This window comes from Suncus etruscus, chromosome 14 (genome assembly GCF_024139225.1).
Source record: "Suncus etruscus isolate mSunEtr1 chromosome 14, mSunEtr1.pri.cur, whole genome shotgun sequence".
Lineage (NCBI taxonomy): Eukaryota > Metazoa > Chordata > Mammalia > Eulipotyphla > Soricidae > Suncus > Suncus etruscus.
The window spans coordinates 56,082,504-56,104,301 of record NC_064861.1 but is presented as its reverse complement, the minus strand read 5'-3'; the positions used below and the strand labels follow the sequence as shown (position 1 = coordinate 56,104,301).

General features: G+C 34.8%; 1 protein-coding gene, 1 non-coding gene and 1 pseudogene across 2 annotated transcripts in view; 1 reads left to right on the top strand and 2 right to left on the bottom strand.

Annotated features, from left to right (window-relative positions):
- Positions 1–21,798, top strand: part of CDH8 (cadherin 8) — a 462,580-nt gene that overhangs the window by 284,186 nt on the left and 156,596 nt on the right. The window contains exon 8 of the mRNA XM_049786831.1: positions 16,942–17,078. Coding sequence (XP_049642788.1) covers positions 16,942–17,078 — 137 coding nt within the window. The remainder of the gene's footprint in view (positions 1–16,941; positions 17,079–21,798) is intronic.
- Positions 3,242–3,369, bottom strand: LOC126028788 (small nucleolar RNA SNORA51). The gene has a single exon (XR_007502501.1). It is a non-coding gene; the product is annotated as a small nucleolar RNA SNORA51 (small nucleolar RNA).
- Positions 17,374–17,491, bottom strand: LOC126028809 (uncharacterized; annotated as a pseudogene).

The window sequence follows — 21,798 nt, the reverse complement described above, 5'->3', positions numbered from 1 at the left end:
GTAGGAAGGAAGAAAAGACAAAATACATTAGAAAGAAAGGGAGAAGAGGAAAGAAAAAAGGAAAAGAGAAGAAAGATATAGAAAAGAAAAAAAAGAAAGTAGGGAGAAGAGAGGAGAGAATAGCAAGGGAATGCTAGTTTGCTTGAATGTGTTCGATGAGTAGGGCCTGTAGTATAAGTTTGTATGTCACAGTTGCTGCTTCGGTGGTCTGACTGGTCACGTGCTTCAAATCCTAAAATAAGGTATAACCTAGAGATAATGTGTATGTTAAAGAGTTTTCTCGGGACATTCTCATAGTGCAAGCTGGGTATGGTATCTTGTGTGACTGGGCCCCAGGATGCCATCTTAGTTTGTCCCCCCTTTGTATCCAAGAACACCTGTGGATAGAAAAGCTGAGAGGTTATTTTAAATATAGTAAGATTAAGGCATTAAAACATAGTGTTATGAGATGTTTCCATTGGAGTCAGTGATTTCCCGTGGTGTTCTTTACCTGTGATCCTGTATAAGTTCCCTAAGGGATTATTATGGGCCTTTGTATTAGAAGGCTGATTACATACCTGTTCTCTCAATGCTGCTGTTTCTGCTGTTGCTGGTTTCTTTGTGGTATAATGTGTTGTCAAGAGTTTGTGCTGCTCCTTTTTCTTGTACTTTGGACCCTACTCCCGAGTATATATTGACTATTACAGTGTTTGGAGTTTCTACCCTGTTAAACCCTATTATTTGGTTGTTGAGTATTAGTTGTGTATAAGGTTTATGTTCTAGGATCTTCAGAATAGTGCTATCATTCTGTGTTTACCTTTCGTCTTCTGTCTTACTTCGTTTAACAGAATATGTTCTAGGTCCATCCACATTGCTGCAAAGTCTGTGATTGTATCATTTCTGACTGCCATGTAGTATTCCATTGTGTTTAGATACCACATCTTAATGATCCATTCATGTGTTGTTGGGCATCGAGGTTGGTTCCGGGACTTGGCTATTGTACTGAGTGCTGCGATAAATAGTGGAGTGCACACATACTTTGGAATGAATGTCCTTCCAACTTGGGGGTAGATACCTAGGAGAGCAATTGCTGGGTCAAATGGTAGCTCAATTTTGAGTTCTTTGAGCACTCTCCAGACTGTTCACCATAGGTGTAAGACTAGGGGCATTCCCACCAGCAGTGGATGAGAGTGCCTTTCATACCTCATCCTCACCAACACAGATTGTTCCCATTATTTTTGATGTGAGTCATCCTCACTGGTGTAAGGTGGTACCTTATTGTTGTCTTGATTTGGATCTCCCTGGTGATAAGTGAAGGTGAGCATGTTTTCATGTGTTTGTTGGCCATCCTTCTGTCTTCCTCAGAGAAGTGTCTATTCATTTCATCTCCCCATTATTTTATGGCTTTATTTGGTTTGGGGGGGCTCAGCTTTCTGAGTGTTTTGTATGTTCTAGACATCAGCCCTTCATCTGATATGTTGAATGAAAAGATTTTTTCCCATTCTGTTAACTGTCTTTTTGTGTTAAGTAAGGTTTCTTTCACCATGCAGAAGGTTTTTGGTTTCATGTAGTCCCATTTGTTTATGTTTGATGCTAAAATTCTTGCCATTGGTGCTCCATCCTCGAAGACCTTTTTGATATATAGGTCTTAGAGTGTTCTGCCTATTTTATTCTCGATAAACTTTATAGTTTCGGTCTGATTTCAAGGTCTTTAATCTATTTTGAGTTGACTTTTGTATAAGGAGTGAGGTATGGGTCAATTTTCACTTTCGTACATGTGGTTTTCCAGTTGTACCAACACCATTTGTTGAAAAGACTTTCTTTTTCCATTTCAAGTTCTTGCCTCTTTTATCAAATATTAGTTGGCTGTATATTTGGGGGTTTATGTCTGGGAATTCTGTTCTGACCCACTAGTCTGAGGTCCTGTCTCTGTTCCAGTACCATGCTGTTTTGATCACTATGGCTTTATAGTATAGTTTCAAGTTAGGTAAGGAGATGCCTCCCAGCTTCTTGTTTTTCAGTATGTGTTTGGCTATCCTGGGTCTTTTGTGGTTTCATATGAATTTTGTGATTGATTGTTATAATTCTTTAAAGAATTATGTCTGAATTTGGATTGGGATTGCATTAAATCTATACAGTAGTTTGGGTAGGATAGTCATTTTGACTATGTTAATTCTACCTATCCATGAGCATGGGATGTTCTTCCATTTCTTAAGATCCTCTTCAATTTCTTTCTGGAGTGTTTTAAAGTTTCCCTTGTATAGGTCTTTCACTTCCCTTGTAAGGTTGATTCCTAGGTACCTGATATTTTTTGATACTATTTTAAATGGAATTGTATTTTTGATCTCTCTCTCCTCAACTTCGTTGTTTGTATATAGAAACGCTATTGACTTCTGTGTATTGACTTTATATCCAGCCACTTCACTGTATTGGTTAATTGTTTCTAGGAGTTTTACTGTGGACTCTTTAGGGTTTTCAATGTATATCATCATATCATCTGCAAATAGAGATAGTTTGAGTTCCTCTTTCCCAATTTGGATTCCTTTGATTCCCTTCTCTTGTTGGATTGCTATTGCTAGGACTTCTAAGGTTATATTGAATAAGAGTGGAGAGAGTGGACAGCCTTGCCTAGTTCCTGACCTTAGTGGGAATGCTTCTAGTTTCTCGCCATTAAGTATAATGTTGGCTGTAGGCTTTTCGTAGATAGCTGTAACTATCTTGAGGTAGGTTCCTTCTAACCCTATTTTGCTAAGTGTCTTTAACATGAAAGGGTGTTGGATTTTGTCAAAAGCTTTCTCTACATCTATTGATATGATCATGTGGTTTTTGTCTTTCTTGTTGTTGATGTGAGGTATAATGTTGATTGATTTGTGTATGTTGAACCAACCTTGCATTCCTGGTATAAAACCCACTTGGTCATGATGAATGAACTTTTTGATGAAGTGCTGGATTCGGTTTGCTAAGATTTTGTTGAGTATCTTTGCATCTAGCATTAGGATTTTATAGGTAAGTTCACATGCTAAGAGGCAATGCCATCTCGAAGACCACATTTCTCCAAAGGATGCTGATGCTCTTTACCTTTTTGTAGTTTTCCTGCCTATAAAGTCATGACAGATATGAGAGAATACAAAATTATCACTACTTTTTGTTTCTTTGTTTTAGTTGTTGTGGGTCTTTTTCCCCTAACAACTGCATGAATTTCATTGTGTAGACATACCACTGTTTTTTTTTTTCTTTTTTCTTTTTTATTTCCTTTTTTTCTCCATGTCCCCCCAAATACAGACAAGGCAAAGGGCATGGGTTGAGGTGTATATGGGGTGCATTTACTGTACCTCCTCTTTCTATACAGTCAGTGTAAAGAACACAGCCTGTGGTAAGCTTTGGGAGGCCTAATACCACTTTTTCTTTAGCCACTCATCTGCTCTTGGGCACTGGGGTTATTTCCAGATTCTAGCTATTATAAGTAGTGCTGAAATATACATAGGAATACAGAGGGCTTCTCTGCATGGTGTTTTGGGTTCCTAGGAGTCGTGTTTCACCCATCACTTCTTATCTGTGTTCTTGCACTGAATATATTGGTTTTTAGAATTTATTACACTTCCAATAGAATGTGATTGTTTAGGCAAGAGTGATAGTATAGCAGATTGGACATTTGCCTTGCAATTGGTCAACCTCGACTTGATTCCTGGCACTCCGTATGGTCTTCCAAGTCCTGCTAGGAATTATCCCTAAACATAGAGTTAGAAATAAGCCCTGAACACCACCAGTGTGCTCAAACAAACAAAAGAAATATTTGTCTATTTATTACTGATTGAATATTCCCCAATATTTGTCTCTGTTCATAGAACTATGGAAGCTAGAGCCCTTGGATTCTGAGAACATTCAGGAACTCATTACATTTCTGACCAGTCAGAAAATTATAGCCTGTACATCAATTCTGATGCACATTTTTCTATTTCTTATTATTTTTAATTATAATTACTTTATTTAAGCACCATAGTTATAAACTTGTTCATGATTGAATTTCTGTCACAGATTGTACAAAGTACACTTTTTCCCACCACCAGTGTCCCTTTTTTCCACTCCACCACATGATGTATCATATTTTTTTAAAAAATAAATAAAGTTTTAGTGGCAGGGAAATTGCACTGGTGAAGGGGAGTATGCATTTTGTGACTGAAACCCAAATATGAACATGTTTGTAACAATTCTGCTTAAAGAAATTATTATGAAAAATAAATTAATAATATTTTATTGGAGTACAGCCAAAGGGGCAATGTTGCAACATGTGTGGCATGCAAAGCCTCAAATTTTACTTTATAAGTAAGTAAAATGGACTCATTTTACTATACTGAACTCAAAGCAGTTAGGGTTTTCCAATAACTTGAAAAATTCTTATAAACAAGTCAGACTAGTAACTTGAATATTTGGATAAAATATAAATTCAATATTATATTCCATTTCAGGAACACCCTATTTTAAACTGGTAAATAAAAACCAGTAATAAAAATGTATTAGAATCTAGCTACATGTGATAGGAACTGGCATCCTCTGGTTAACCTTTATCCTCATGGAAATCTATGATGTTGAGTCTGCCGGAAAGAAATGACTTCCTTTATTCTAACTTTTAAGAAAGTTCTATAATTACCATCTAAGCAGGAAGGAGGTTCCTAAAAAAATACTGTGATGTATTCTTCCTTTTTGATGTTATTACTTGTATGAATTTGTTATTAAATCCTATTTTTTATTTAAAAAATTAAATATAATTTATGTAAGCACGGTGGATACACAGTTGTTCAGAATACGGCATTATTTTTTTAAAACACAGTCTCAAAGTTGTTCATGATTTAGTTTTTGTCACTTTTCATGCACCAATGTCCCTAGTTTACCCCCGTCCTCCCCACTGCTTTCCTCTGGGGCAGACACATTTTTCCCAGTTTTCTTCTTATCCTTGCTTCTGTAATGACTACAATCCAGGGTAATTGGTATTTAGGTAGCTAGTGGTGTTAGACAAACTCTACTCTGCATTTTTCAGTGCCTTATTCAACTTCCTGATATTAGCATCATTTATTTCTTCATATGAAAACAGGAGATGGCATGGAATATAAGTTCATGTGGACTAGACTTTCTGTGGTTTATTTAGCAAACTCTAACACATCTTACCAAATATTAGAATAGGCATTCAGCAAGTGATGCTGAAACTATTTATAGATCTTTATTCAGACATAGTTTAGTATTTTAGAATAATGATCTAATAAAAATTTTATTTTTATTTTGTTGCATTAATGAATGAGTAAGACATCTCTCATTCTCATTAAACATGTGCTACAAGTTGTTCTCCAAAGAAGTAGATGGAGGTTGAAGGGTAAGATATCTAGTAAGGCAGAACTCATGAATACAAGGGGAAAGAAGCATAATGGACAGAAGGAAAAATCAAAGTGCAATGTGGGCTCAGTGAAATGTTGTTCCAGCCTAGTGTGTCTCTGACATGAGTATTGATTCTCACAGGAGGCCTGCATCATGCCAAAATAGAAGGACCTCTGCTTAATTTTTCAATAGCTAAATAGGATATGCTCTCCAAAAAGAATCTAAGAAATAGATTGCTGGGAACTGTTTATTGTCAAATCTCCTCACTTAACTGTTACCCTTCATTGAAGGAGATTTTGTAGAACAAGTCATTCATGAATAACCATATTGACCTTTTTTACTTGTGATATAATTTGACTAAATTCATAACTTTATTTATTTATCATTTATACCTGTATGTTGTCACCACATTAATGGTGTTTTTCCTGAAACAAATATATATTTATTCATCATTTTCTTTTGTGTTTTGGCTTGTTTTTATTTGGCACCCAACAGTGTCCAGGTCTTATTCCTGGCTCTATATTTAGGGATTACTCCTGACAATACTTGGGGGTTCTATATGTAGAGCTAAAGATTGAATCAGGGTCTTTCGTTTGTATTGTAAATACCTTACCTACAATACTATCTCTCTGGCCTTTATTTATTCTGTCTTTTAAGTAAAATGGCAGCAGATATAAAATATTAGTAGGTAGTCTGTGGATCCTGGTTTGTCAAAATATCAAAAACTACCAACTTGTATTAAAAATGTTTATCTGAGCTGATAAAAACAGAGATCTGGGATGATAAAAATAGGATAAGAAGCTTGATAAGAAAAAAACTGGAAAGTGCTGATATTAGGTTTTAAAAGTTTTTTTGGGGGGTTGTTTTGGTTTTTGATTTCTGATTGGTAAAATCTCTGTCCTATCTAGGGAAGAAAACTTAATAAAAATGTTTGCATTGGGAAAGAAACAAAGATGCTTGTATAGGCTTAACAGTATATCTAACAATATTATACTCAAAAGGCAAAATAAATCCCCTATTTTGCATCACAACAAAGGAAGATTGGCATCCTTATCTGATGTTCAAATATTTATGGGAGTCATTTCAACCAAGCTTTTATTGTCTCTTGTTTTTCTACATCCTGATTTGACACAATGTGTTACACAACCTTGCTTTTAATAAAGGACAATCAGATGTGACTTAGTATTGCAGATGAAAACATTGCATATTTTAAAGTAAGAGCATGTTACAAATGGATAAATGCCATTTTTCTCTTCTATCAAATGTCTATAAACTCAACTTTATCTTGTGTATTAGAAGCAGAATATATAAAATAAAAAAGAGGTGGAATATACCTAGTTGAAAAACTTTTCAAATGGATCTCAATTTATGGATCAAATTTGGATTAGTCTACTGAGATATATAGTGTCGAAAGAAGGGTTAATTATAGATGATATATTTAATGACAAAATTGTTCTTCGAAATTTAACAATCTGAAACTAAACAGAACAGGTTATGAAAATGAAGAAAGAGAAGAGGGTGGTCACAAGGATAAAGAAAATTTGTTCATTGGTCAAAAAGGAAATATATCGGTATCTATACTAGACATCAGGCATATAGTTTTGGAGTTTGCAATTACTTCAGTGTCAAAGACTAGGCTAGAATGTGTGAGTAGACATTATGTTTATGATAGTATTTTTTATGTAAAATACTTTTGTCAAAGGAGTGTACTTGTATTACTGGTGGACCATAAAGCAGCAAACTATTTCAATATAACATATTTGCTAGCTAGTCACACCTTATTTATCTATTAATTCTCAGTACTTACCACTAATTCCTAGCATTTTATAGATGAGCTTAAATACTCAATTAGTTTCTAAGTATATTTAACTTTTGGGGCTGGAAAGATAGTATAGCAGGAAAGGCCTTGCATGTTGCTAAACCAGGATCAATCCCTGGAATTCCAGATAGTCTCTCCAGCCCCAGACAAGCAAAACAAAAATCACACATAAAACTATGACATTAAAAATTTGTTATGATAAAATTATGTCCTACTCTTTTAGGTGTTGGGTTTGTATATTTTCAACAAACCATATTTTTCTATATAACAGGTGAATTTGAACAATATTAGACATGTATATAATTATATACTATCCCATAGAAATCTAATACGATTTTATTATATGTCATGTACAAAGGCTAGGTTAATACTATGTTACCAACTATATTACTTGGAAAAATGCTCTTAGTTTTTATTTTATGACTGTATAAATGGAAAAATCAGAACAATCGATGTGGGTTATTTTAATTTCTTCATTTATTTGATTTTGGACCACACCTAGCAGTGTTCAGGGCTTACTCCTGGCTTTGTGCTCAAGGGTAACTCTTGCTGGGGCTCAGAAAACCATATTGGGTGATGAGAATTGATCATGAGCCAGCAGTGTACAGGCAAGTAATTTATCTTGTTTTATACCCCTTGATTTCTAATAAAAGGACTGGATGAGGATTTTTATATACAGGGCTCAGCACAGAGGATTAATATTAAGGAAGGACACAGAAAATACATTAAACTCTGAGTATAATTCAGGTTTCACAGAAGAAAGTGTTTTTAAAAATTTTCTACCACCTCTGTTCTACTTTTCAACAACCCTGAATCTTCTTTATTGAAGAGAGTTCATTATTGGCATGATTAACAGTTCCTCTACTCTGTGTTTAAGAGAGTTGAAGAATAATCTTCTCTCTTAGACTGTTCCTGACATCCTTAGGTCATTGTGGACTAATAGTGTTTCACAGGAATTGGTTAGGATTTCTGAATCTTCATGGTGATCAGTGAAAACTAAGTTCATCTGGGTGTTTGAGAGGTCATCCTCATAAATTCTAATATCCTTCTACAAAGACATACACTGAAGATGCCACATGGCCACTGCGAGTCCCAGATTCCATTATTTCTAGAAAGATCATCATTCCTGGCTCATATTTATACTGCTATTTATGATCTCTGTGTTGTAATTGAATAATTACATATAAATAGTTAAAATGAGATGAAATAAAAAAAATCTGTCTAATTGGAAAGGCAGTGGAAGCTAATAAGAAAATTTAAGTTTTTCTAAGGGAATTTCTTTTGGGTTTCTTCATGTCTTTTACTTCCACAAGTACATAATCATCATATTTACTTTCTTTTCCAAGTATATACACCACATTTCTAATGTGAGTAATTACAGTCATCTCATTAGTCTGTTTCCCTATCTTTTCATCTCCTCACAATTGCCAAAATTATCTCTAATTCAATTTAGAGCTGTGCTGTCCAATATGGTAGCCATTCACATGTGGATTCTTGAAATAAAATTAAATTAATTTCAATGAAAACTTGGTTCCTCAATTATAATATTTGAATTTCAAGGTATAAATAGCCCCCAAATAACTAGTGGTTGCTCTTAGCACAGAACATATTTCTATATTATAAGATAATTTTGGAATTCATTTATGGTTTAAGATATTTCCATTCACCTTCTATATTTTTAAGTGGCTCCCCATTTCCATCTACTGACTATTTCCTAACATTATTTCCATGTTCCTTCAAGATGTATTTTTGGTACTTTTTTTTAAATTAATATTGAAAATTAGTCACATTTCTTTTTGTTGAGACCTTGAATACACACAAACGTTTCATTCTACCTTAGACATATTATAATTACAGTTGCTTTGGGTAGAATTATTTTTGAAATATTGTATTCTCTCTAATGACTTATTTACCTTTATTATTTTTCTCTTTAACTTTAGTTACCAGAGATTAAAACCATCTCTGTTTTAGCACCAAATTGAATATCTTATAAAAGAAAACCATAGAAAATGACAAACACGAACAGAAATAGAATGATAGAAAGAATGGGAAAGAAAATCATAGGATGTTTGTCTATTAAAGATTCTCATCAAACAGTCTGGCTTTTTAATTGTATAGTGTTTTTTGTTTTTTTTTTTTTGTTTTTTTGTTTTTTTGTTTTTTGGGCCACACCCAGTGACACTCAGGGATTACTCCTGGTTATGTGCTCAGAAATCGCTCTTGGCTTGGAGGACACTGGGACGCTGGGGGATCTAACCGTAGTCCTTCCTAGGCTACCGCGAACAAGGCAGAGGCCTTACCTCTTGTGCCACCTCTTGGGTCCTAATTTTGAAGAAAGCCTTAACAATATGTTTGTGAATCTTGGTTATCAAGGGCAATGTAGTTTCTGAAATGTATTTAGTATTGTACTGGAAAGAGATTCCTGTTTCCACAACTTCCATCATTTGAATTGATATTAACACGACCCAAGGAGCCCATTTTCTTACATGTCACTTCCCACTGTGTTAATAGGAAGTTTCTTCTTATTGTGGCAGGAAGATGGCTCTCCAAAGCATATTCTACTCTTCTCAAAAGGAAGCCTTTTGTCTAATGACTCTTAAGTAGTTCTGTAAAAGAAGAGCAAGTCCAATACATACATATTTTTGTAAAATTAGAATGGAGACTTTAATAATAGAGATAAAAATCTGATGACTTTTAATATATGAATTAAAGGACCTTGCACTTTTCAGTAGAAATCAAGAAAAGACACGTTATTTTTTAAGAAGTTCCTATCTATCTCATTTTTGTCTTTTTTTATTATTTTAGCTTCCATTTCATACTCTATTAACAATGCATGATCAGTAAATGTTTAACGCCCATTAGTTAGTGACTACAGTGCAAAATTCCATCCCGTGTTGATTCATAATAGATGAGTCAAATGTTCTCTCCTTATTTTTTAAGAATGCAAGTCCTGTGAATGTTTGGCTGTCAAATAAAAGGGTGGATGTACAATAAAAGATAATTAGTGCCTCATATCAGATGTAAAAGACTTCTGGTGGATGATCTGTTCATGAACTTGGAATCCTAACACAGCCTCTTGCCTCTTTAATACAGAATCTATACTGAGATGCTCCTTGTCAGATAATTTTAAAAAAGCTAGATTACACCAAAAGTTTACACTACAAGTTCTTTATCACTCGTGCATCCTGGAAATAGATCTTGTGTAAGGCAACATGCAGAATGTTTCTAACATATTTTTTTTTTGTCTCAGAGACCATTAGAGGTTGGAATGATCCACTTTGGGAAACACTGGTTTAGACAGACACTATGAAAAGTTTTGCAATGCTTCTATACAGTCACTTGGAAAATTCTGACTTTCCTAAGGCTTGAAATGGATGGGAATGGTAGTCTTTATTGGTATTTTTTTTTATGATGTCCACTTCCATAGTCATTCTGGATTTGAAGAAATTTTTTTACATATGGAAGAATTGAGTCATTAAATACCATTAATTTATTGACCAAAATATTTTCTCTTTAGAAATGTGCCAATGAAGGGCTAGAGATATAGCATGGAGGTAAGGTGTTTGCCTTGTATGCAGAAGGTCAGTGGTTCAAATCCTGGTATCCCATATGTTCCCCTGAGTCTGAGGAGACATTTCTGAGCATAGAGCCAGGAGTGACCCCTGAGCATTGCTGGGTGTGACCTAAAAACAAACAAAAAAATGTGCCAGTGAGAGTCTGAATAGTTACATAGTTATACATAGTTATAGTGAAATTCTATAGGGAAGATTATTCTGAAGACTGGTGTCTCTGTTTCTTCCACACTGTGTGTTGTTATAATTGAGAAAGACTATGGGAAACCTAGAAAACAGAATGACTTAAGGTTTCTGAGTCATGAAACCCAAAACCTGACATTTTGAGATCTTTTTTAAACTGTATAGTTTAGGAACATGGTTACAGTAGTATTAAACTTCTTAGTTATGATGTACAAAAGTTACTGCAACTTCACTACCACTAAAGTGCCCACACCTTCCATCATTATACTTCAGTTACTCCTTGTTTGACTTTTCTTCCCCCTCTCACTCACTGCTTTAGTGTTAGTCATGCCTCAATTCATTTGTGTTTTGCTTTATTTTGCTCCAACTTACTTTTTTCAAGTTAAAGTCACAAATGATGATGAGTTATATATATTTACAGGAAAGACCTAGAGATGCTGTGTGGTAGGCTGGGTCCTGATTGTAAAAGTGCAGCAGTAGCCATATAGTGCTTAACCTGTAGTGATCAGTAGGCACAAAGGACCAAAGCCAGGATTGTTGAAGGATGGGCACACTGTGATAAGGACCCAATTTTGGACCTCACACAAACTAGGCATGTGTCCTCTACTTGAGCCATATCTATGCCCCAAGCTCAGGGCTTACTTCTGGCTCTGTGCTTAGGTACCACTCCTAGTTGGCTCAGGAGACCATATAGATTTCCAGGGACCAAAACTATTAACTACATGCAAAACTAGCTCCCTACCCATTCTACTATTATTCCAGCCCCATCAATAAAGTATGTTTCATGTGTGTATTTTCCCCTCCCTCATATATGTATTTTTCACATACTCCATTGCCTAATTCCTATACAAGTATAGTCTTTATATGCACTGGAGAATCTGACTCTGTAGTGATTCAGTTGTTTGCTTGGATGCATTGGTCTTGAATTGAATCCTCATTACCTCTGACATGAGGCTGTTCTGAAATTTTTTAACACATAGTATTTTAAAATATCTCTTAAGATGCTGAATTTAGTGGGTTAAAATTAGAAAACTACAAACCTGGTTTTAGTGTAGGAAATTGAGTGCAGGAGTAGGCATTCAGTGGCATCATCCATGTCCTACAAATGATGTGAGACCATGGCAATATGCCTGCTGCTTGGTGGTCACCAAGCTCATGAGTTTATGATAAAGTATGTTACATACATCCTTGTATCTTACTCTTACAGCAATCCTCTTCATTGCTTGCTTATATTATTCATTTTTTGTCATATGAGCCTTTTCTATGCTTGGTTTACTCACGGACTTCAGAATGAGTAACCATGCTGATTTTCTGTTACATCCAATTTCTTAGCCTGTAGGAATTTTACCTTTCTTTTATTTAGTCTACAGAAAATTTGAGAGAATAGGTGGGAAGAAGGCAAAAGCCCTTGACATGGTGCTAGGTACATTTTGGTGCTGCATGCATGCTTATTAATGTTGACACAGGACTTTGTAGCTCTTTGGTAGTTTGAGGGAATCTAAATCATACAGTCTATGTGGCAGTGAGCTGTATGAAATGTCTACACAGGCAACAAGGGGCTTCATAAAATAGTTGGGTAAATTTTCAATTGAATTTTAAACCAAGTCATTTCCCCCCCCCCCTCAGGTTCTTCTCATTGTGTGATCTTATAATAGTGTGACTTTCTTACCTCTGATATTAATAAAGGGCTATATTTATAGCCTATTTTATAAATACTTATGACTAATCCATAAAGTCTGTCATGAACTGGAACTTTAAAACATAAGAAAAATATCCCTATCTGTTAGAAGTATGAGTTAAATGACAGCACAATGTTCCTAATGTTTTATGTTATTTATAAACTTTAAAAAAGAAATTTGATTCCTTCCAAGTAAAAAAGCTGATCAAATTTTTATTTAAGGGGTTTAGTGGTTAGGGTGGTGGTGCTGATGGTATCTTTAGTACATTCTAAATACAAAGTTGATTTATGCTTGGTTTTCACTCTTCACAAAACTCCCGAGTGTGTGAATGATTTCCAAAATGACCAGAAAGGAAATTTAGGTTCAGTAAATTTATTAATTAAATAAGAAAATGGCTACACATGAATAATAGAGATGGAATTTATTCCAAATTTGAAGATTGTGCGACACAGATTTGAATGAGGGAGTTAAATAAACAATATTCTTTTTAATTTTAAATATCAACTTCCCAAATCCTGTCATTATTCCCAATGCTTCTTCTAGGCCAGATGTGCAAGATAGCAATCATGTAACTGTGGAGCATGTATTGTATTTGCGATTCATGAGTATCAGTGACTAGACTCATTCTCATTTACTCTGGCCTCTGGGAAATTGGTTGATGCATGAATGTGTGAAATATCATCAGTGAGATAATAAAATTACTAGAACCTAAAAATGCCTACAAAATGTATTTATGAATATGATGCCTAAAGTGATGATCCATCCCCTGGACATTACTTAACTCTTTTAAGAGTCACAGTGCACATGATATATGAAGTAAATCACACATCTGATTCAGTTATTTATGGTTAAACCTGAAATCCCCTTGGTCTAATCAACAATCACTGTTCCTAGGAAAATGACTTTAGGTAGTTCCATGATACAATAGGTCCAAATGCTTTGCAATGAACATCTCTCTATGCTCAGTATTCTCTTGAGAACAGGTATCCTTTCTAAATGTTTCTTGTTATATTGGCTGTTGAGTATGGGAAAGCTTTGTAATGCCTGCTATATTTGCAAGCCGTTGTCTTAATTTTTCACTGTAGGCTTTAATGAATTGAGAGTTGTAATTTCATGATATTTATTTTGTTCAAAGAATTTAGCAATTAAAATAACTACATTTTGAACTGTCCTAATAATGAGAATGTATGAGGAAAATGGAGAGCCTGTTTAGAGTACAGGCAGGGGTTGGCTGGGGAGGAGGGAGACTTTGGGACATTGGTGATGGGAATGCTGCACTGGTGATGGGTGGTGTTCTTTACATGACTGAAACCCAAACACAATCATGTATGTAATCAAGGTGTTTAAATAAAAAAATGTAAAAAAAAATACTTTCAAATTATTTTCTATTTCCACCTCTTTAAAATTGAAGAATTTTTGTACTCTAACACTAGATAGGTTTCAAATATGTATTATTAAAAATAAATCAATTTACCTCTGGACCTAATTTTGAATTCTACCCCTCTAAATTACCCCATACACACAGCCTTTGCTTTCTAGTAGCCAATTATTGGTTTTTCATCATTCTAAACTTCTTAAATTGTGATTTTGGGGGGAGGGGGTTTGGGCCACACCCACTGATGCTCAAGGGTTACTCCTGGTTCTGCACTTAGAAATTGCTCCTGGCTTGGGGAACATTTGGGACTTTGGGGATTGAATGAAGGTCTGTCCTGGGTCAGCCACGTGCAAGGCAAACCCCATACCGTTGTGCTATTGCTGCTGCCCTTAAACTGTCATTTTTTGTTTTGTTTTTTTGGTATGAAAAAATTTTACATGGATGCCATTTTTCCTATGTATTTGCATTTGTATATGGTTTATAAGAAGACTTCTGGAAGTTATTTCTAAAATGTAAATTTTTTATAAAATATAATAATTTACAAAATTATAATAAATTATATAACATTTATAAAATATAAATCTATATTTATAAGATATATAGTATATGTAAGGGAAAACATCTATATCTCTACTGACCATCTACCTATCTTTGTAGGTAAAAAACAACTTATAAAATATGATTTATATTACTTATATAATATTATAAATTATATTTTATTATTTTGATTATATTATTATTTTATATGAAATAATAAGTAACATATAATATACATACATGTTGTGCTTGCTATAGTTTAAAATATCAATATAAAATAGGATGTCAGCATCATACATTGGAATATTAGGAAGAAAGTTTAAGAAAGTTTATAAGGGACATTTTATAAGGAAGATTATAAGAAAGGTATTATAAGTATCAGGGATTTTATGTGCACAGCCTAGAAGATCACTTCAACCATGAAGATTTTTAATCCTGTTATAGAAAAATGGGTTTCTATGTGATCTTTGCTTGCATTTGAGTTGCCTTAGGTATGGAATATCATAGATGGTGTGACTTAAACAATAGAAGTTTTAATTTCATAATTCTATGATTAGAAGTCCAAGAAAAAGTATATAATAAATCTCAAGTTTGCTGAGAACAGTGGTCCAGATTGCTGACTTTCACCGTCTCATTTTTAAGGGAGGAAGGAAGAGAGAATTTGAAGAATAAAGGGGGAGAATGATGAAGAGGAAAAGTGGAGGAGATGAGAGATTTTTTTTCCATCTGTTTTTTAATAAGGGCATGAATCTCATTTCAAGGACCACTCTTATTACCTAATCTAACCTGAATTATACCAGAGTGGTTTCATCTCCAAATCCAATCACATGGCAGCTTCAAATCTCAGCATGTGATATTTTCAGAGACACAAACATTTGGTTCATAATGCTCTTTCTTGAGTCTTCATTTTCTCTTGTTTTAGTTCATTTCACTTTCTATTTATGCACCAGTTTTTCTAATTATGTCTTGTGTGCTTTAAGATGTGTATTTACTGGATTCAGCATTCCATAACCAAAGCACAGATCTTGGTGAAGGAAAGACTATTAATAAGTGTTGTGGGAAAACTATATTATCTTGGAACTCAGTGTCCCTGAGTTGGAGTTGATTCTAGACACAAAACAACACATTGTCTTTTTTTCGAAAAAATAAAGTTTTATTTGCCTACAGACTTAGTACAGGGGTTAAGGTGCCACATAGTGCAGCTGTTAAGGGTATTGTTTTACATATATCAATGTCAGTTCAATTCCCATGGATTCCTAAGCACATTTGGGAGTGATCTCTGAGTACCTCCCAACATTGCCAGGTATGACCTAATCACCTATCAAATATTTTTATTGATTTACTTTACAATACTATATAAAGTTCAGAATGTTATCTTAGTGTTTGCTCAGTAAACTTTCAAATTAAAGCAATTTTATTTACATTGCCAGGGAATTGAACTCAGGACTTCATACGTTTGGCACACAGTTTACCACTGAGTTATAGCCCCAGCTCTATTGTTATCTTTTACGGAGGGAATGTCCCTTCTAAGATGTATTCAAGGGGCTTTGAGGATGTCATGCTGAAATATATTCAGCCAACCCAGTTGGACTGTTCAATGCTCTGTTCTCACAATACATTGCTGTGTAGATCTTGTGGGCCTGGCAGGGGTTTGGGGGTCTCTAGGGCTCAAGATCCCACAAGGCATTGCTGTGGAACTAGTATTTGAACTTCAATTCTAGAACATGACAGGATTACTCCTGATTACTGAGTTATCTCCCTGTCCTTAAAACTCATAATTTTATAGACTCTATCATAAGTCTGCAAACTTACCCAATTTTTTAAAGTTGTCATTAGAGAATTTGAAAGCTGTTACTAAGGGATTTTCCCTAGAGACTCGGCAACCACTTGGTTTCTACCACAGAAGCTAATCAGAAACTTTCTTTACTTGAAGTGTTTTAATCTTTACTTAAAATGAAAATCAAGTTGTTGACCTACAGCTATAAAAAAATACCTGTTATCAGTCAAACACACCATTTCTTTTGAGCAATCATAAATAACATGCTGCCTAGCAATATCTCACTTTGGGCTTGAGCTCATTGTTTATATGATATTTTGTGGCAACTGCTAATTATCATAAGCTGTCCAATAAATGTGATGGATCGTCCAATTAACTCTTCATCAGCATTTGTTTTTGAAGATGCTACCTTTTGAAACCGATGCCAGTTTATGACCTCCATGTTGCATATGCAGCTAATTACTCCTTGGACAATAATTATTAAGTTTCTTGTGTCTCATTCAGTCATTTTGTTTTACAAATTATGATGCCACTGAGTTTCCCAATTCATTTGACTTCACAACTATGGCTCTCTAAGGATTCCTAAACGTCTGCTGTGGACTGTATGGATCATATTAATATTGAAGTATATTATGGCTATATGTGTTTTGTAGGTTTTCCATCGACCGGCACACTGACCTGGAGAGACAGTTCAACATTAATGCAGATGATGGGAAGATAACATTGGCAACACCACTTGACAGGGAACTAAGTGTATGGCACAACATAACAATCATCGCCACCGAAATTAGTAAGTACGCAAATTTCTTCATTTCTTACTTGTATGACTGGGTTCTAGTTATGCTTAGGAATCCCGATTTACTATAGGTATTTTCACATGTAAACATAGTCTATTGTTCTCAATGAATCTATAATTGCATCATTTCAACATGAAATAAGTTAGAATTGTGGTAGCTTTTTATTTTGCAATAGAAAATATATACATGCATGCCTATCATTACACACATATGTATAAATAAAATGAAAAAGAAAATTCCACAAAATTGATGATTAAGATTTTGGGAAGTAAGTCTATAGAAAAAAATTTTTGTCCCCCAATTCACAATACAGATCAGGCAAAGGGCCTAAATTGAGGTGTATATGGGGTCCATTTACTGTACCTCATCTTTCTATACCACAGCCTGTGGTAAGAATTGGGAGGTCTTATCTTTTTTTCTTTTTTTTTTGTATATATATATATATATATATATATATATATATATATATATATACAAAAAAAATTCTTCATCAGTGAAACATTCCCATGTCCAATATCCCAAGTGTCCTTCCTTACCACCCCACGCAGGCCTGTACTCTAGACAGGGAAGTAGAAAGCCTATAAAAATTTGATAGGTGTTTATAGTTTAATAAATTTTATATTGTATTATAGACTATTTAAAATTATATTTTCAAATTGACTGATTAGTGTTGTCTATAAGATATTTGAACAATTGGAGCTAGAGCGATAGTACAGTGGCTAAAGTGTTTTGCCTTATACACAGCCAACTCAGGTTTGATCTTTGGCATCACATATGGCCCACATGCACAAACAGGGTACAATTACTGAGCACAGAGCCAAGCATTACCAATGAGCATTGCTGGGGATGGCCCACTTATAAAATATTACTTATTAAATCATGAACATTTTTGTCTCTGAGAAGCTTTCTAGGGATGACTGAATAACACAGGATAGGTTTTCTTTCACTAAATTTTAATGATTAAATTTTTTTTTGATTATACTTAATGACACTACTGTTAACTAAAAAAAAAAACTCTAGGGAAACCTAAGAGATTATGGTGGTAAAAGTGTTAAGAAGTATTGGGGTTAAGGTTAAGGCCTGCGAAGAGCCTGGGTTTGAGTCTCACTATTGCACTTTTGTGTGTGCTCCTAAGGTGCTGAGTATGGCACTAGGGACTATCAATCTCCAGCAAGGTGAGCTGGGCAGTCTCTAAATTGCAGGGCACCAGCACTGAGCAACTCTGCATAGCCAGGCTCTTATCAAACTTTTCTTCAGCATTTAGTGTTTACTCTACTTTTGAGAACTTGCATTTGGCCTCAACATTTGTTTTTTTATTACACAAACACATTCAGAAGTATATGATGTTCATTTTTGTTTTCTAGCACTTTATATTCTGTATATTACCTGAATTTCATCTTTGTATAAATAATCTAATAAGGCCTTCACTGTTTATAATATTTCAAGGAGTCAACAAATTTGTGAGGGAGTTAAGACTCTAAAGAGAATTTGCATAAAGAAATTAAAAACATGAAGAAAGCTGAAGAAACATTCATAGGAATACATACAATATATGTAGATGATAATTAGAAAATGTGGGACCTAAAAGCTACTCTCTGCTCTATAGCAAAGCTGTCTTGTATCTCACAGCTACTGTGAAGAGAAGGGAAGCTTCTCTGAGAGGCATGGCTAATGGATTTGGATGAAGAAGATTCACCAAACCTTCAGGAAATGCCTGTTCTTAGATGGGGCAAAATAGTCTCCATAGAGTCTTATTTTTATGAAACTAGGAATCAAAAACCAAAACAAAACAAAACCCTTTCTGTGTTTAAAAAGAAAGACTCGAGAATGAAAAACATCTATTTCCTATTTCTTTTTATTTTTTGGATATTGGACCACACCCAGTGGTGCTCAGGACTTATTCCTGGTTCTGCATTCAGGGATCTCTTCCAGCAGGATTTGGAGAACCATTTGTAGAATTGGGGATTAAATTTTGCTATATCATTTGCTATATCATTTCTCCAGCCTAAAAAAAATTCTGTTTCTTAAAGCAGCTTTAAGTTTAGTCAAAGAATAGGCAGACCACTTCTTATTAGCTTCCATATTGTGCAGTAGTGAATTCTGGAGATAGAACAGGGCTTGGAAACAGTGATTTTTTGCTTCTGAGTATCTTTTCTTTCTCTGACTTGTTGCTGTGGCAGCAATTCCTTCTATAACATTAAGGAATAAAGCAAACAAAGCACACTGTTTGGTGACTTTGGTTTATTAGAAGTGTTAAAATCCATCTAGAGAAGTACAGAAATGAAACTTTTATAATTTACAATGTTGAAGCTGCCTTATCACCTTAAGCCTCTGAGGGGGGGGGGATATCTATTTAGATTGGTTTAAGGGTTATTAAAACACTCTCAAGGATCACCATTTTCTTTTAAGTATGTAGTCAGTCATTACTTTTTAAAAAAATAGTTTTTCAGGCCCGGAGAGATAGCACAGCGGTGTTTGCCTTGCAAGCAACCGGTCCAGGACCTAAGGTGGTTGGTTCGAACCCTGGTGTCCCATATGGTCCCCCGTGCCTGCCAGGAGCTATTTCTGAGCAGACAGCCAGGAATAACCTCTGAGCACCGCCGGGTGTGGCCCAAAAAGCAAAAAAAATAGTTTTTCATATTTTAAATGTGACCTTATTGACTTTGCTTTAATCTATGACACCTTTTATCAGATGGTTGTGCTATATATTCCTTTTTAGTTTATCTTATTTGGTTAGAGTGTGATACTAATAGAAATGTATTCTCAATATAAAATGTCTCAAAATTACTTATAAATACATGAACTATTTTTTCAAAGAAGTTTCTAGGCTGATAAAATAACATGGATTCATGCTTCTTTTGCTAAATTGTAAAGAATAAAGCTTCTTAAATTAAATTTACGGACACTGCATAGATTCTGGAAAAAAAAACAGCTCTAAGGGAACCTAAAAAATAGTGAGGAAGATAAGGGGTTAAGATAGTATAGAAGTTAAAATTAAAGCCAGTTGCCAACTTGATTTGATTCCCAGTATCTCACCTCTAAGTGACAACCTATAAGCAAATAAAAAAAAATAAAAACATTATTTTTTTTCTAGGTGATTTTTTTAAATAATATTTTTTATTTAAACACCTTGGTTACAAACATGATTGCGGTTGTGTTTCAGTCATATAAGAGGACACCACCATCACCAGTGCAGCATTCCCACCATCAATGTCCCAAATATCCCTCCTCCCCACCCTGCCCCCACCTATACTCTAGACAGGCTGGAAGTTACAGCCCACTTCATGAACCTCACCACAAAGAGTGATGAGTTTAGTTAGAGAAATAACTACATTGTGAACTATCCTAACAATGAGAATGTATGAGGGAAATAAAAAACCTGTCTAGAAGATTTATTTGTTTTTGTTTTTGTTTTTTGATTTTTGGGCCACACCCAGCGGTGCTCAGGGGTTACTCCTGGCTGTCTGCTCAGAAATAGCTCCTGGCAGGCATGGGGGACCATATAGGAAACCGGGATTCGAACCAATCACCTTTGGTCCTTGGATATGCTGCTTGCAAGGCAAACGCCACTGTGCTATCTCTCCGGGCCCTAGAAGATTTATTTGTAAGAAAAACAGAATTTAAAGCAGATACACGTGGTTAATAAGGTGTTAAATCCCGGCTGACATAGGTACCAAGCCCAGGCAGCAAAGAAACTAATTTGATCATTCTCTCGGTAATTATTTAACAGATTCTTATTAATTGTCAAATACTCTTCTGCTGTTTGGAATGAGTTGTGAGCAAAATAGTGGTGTGTGTGTGTGTGTGTGTGTGTGTGTGTGCATGCATGAAACACATACCAAAACAATCCCATCCTCGAGGTGTTTTCTTTATAGTGGCCCAGGGGAATATTGGCTGGGAAAACAGAAAAAGTTGAGCCAGAATAAGATAAGAGATCCATGAAGAAAGAGACAGAAGAGAGGAGATGATGGCACCTATTGGAGATTATAAGGAGTTTTTGGTTGATCATGAGAAAAATATTTCAACAACTCCTTAAATGAATACATGATTTTATAAGAAAATGTTTCATAGCAAATATGAGAGCAATTTAGTCTTCATTTATATTGGCAAAATAGTTAATATAATTTTTCACTGGCATCAAATATACTGTGTTTCTATCTTTAAAAGGATTCAACTAATCCAGGTACATTACAGTATAATTCAAACTTACTATCCCTGGGTCCAGATGAATAAGGTGCTTGTTTTGTAACATCTCAAGTATCTATGATCATAAGTTTAAGTGTATGGAGTCCATATACACCAATATGATGTGGTAGCAATTCTCCTTGAGCCTTGCAGCTCTTCTATCTGTAATCCCCCTGCTCAGTATCTTCCATCCCTGCTACCACCTTCACCTGCCAATAATTGATTTATAAACACATATCTCAAACTTATATTGATCTGTTGAATTCATGGAGAAAATAGCTATTATGTACTTATTTTTTTTCCTTTATTTAACTGAGACTGAAAACCAAATAATGTATATAGGCATGAATTGGTCAAGAAGTGAGTTTAAATAAGGACATTGGGCATATTAAGAAAGTCCAGCAATTCAAATTCATGGAATAAGAGTAAGGGTATACAGAGTTAAGAGCTGGGACCAGATAGATAGTACAGCAAATTGGGCATTTAGATTGAATGCAGCTGACCCAAATTCAATTCACAGCATCCTAT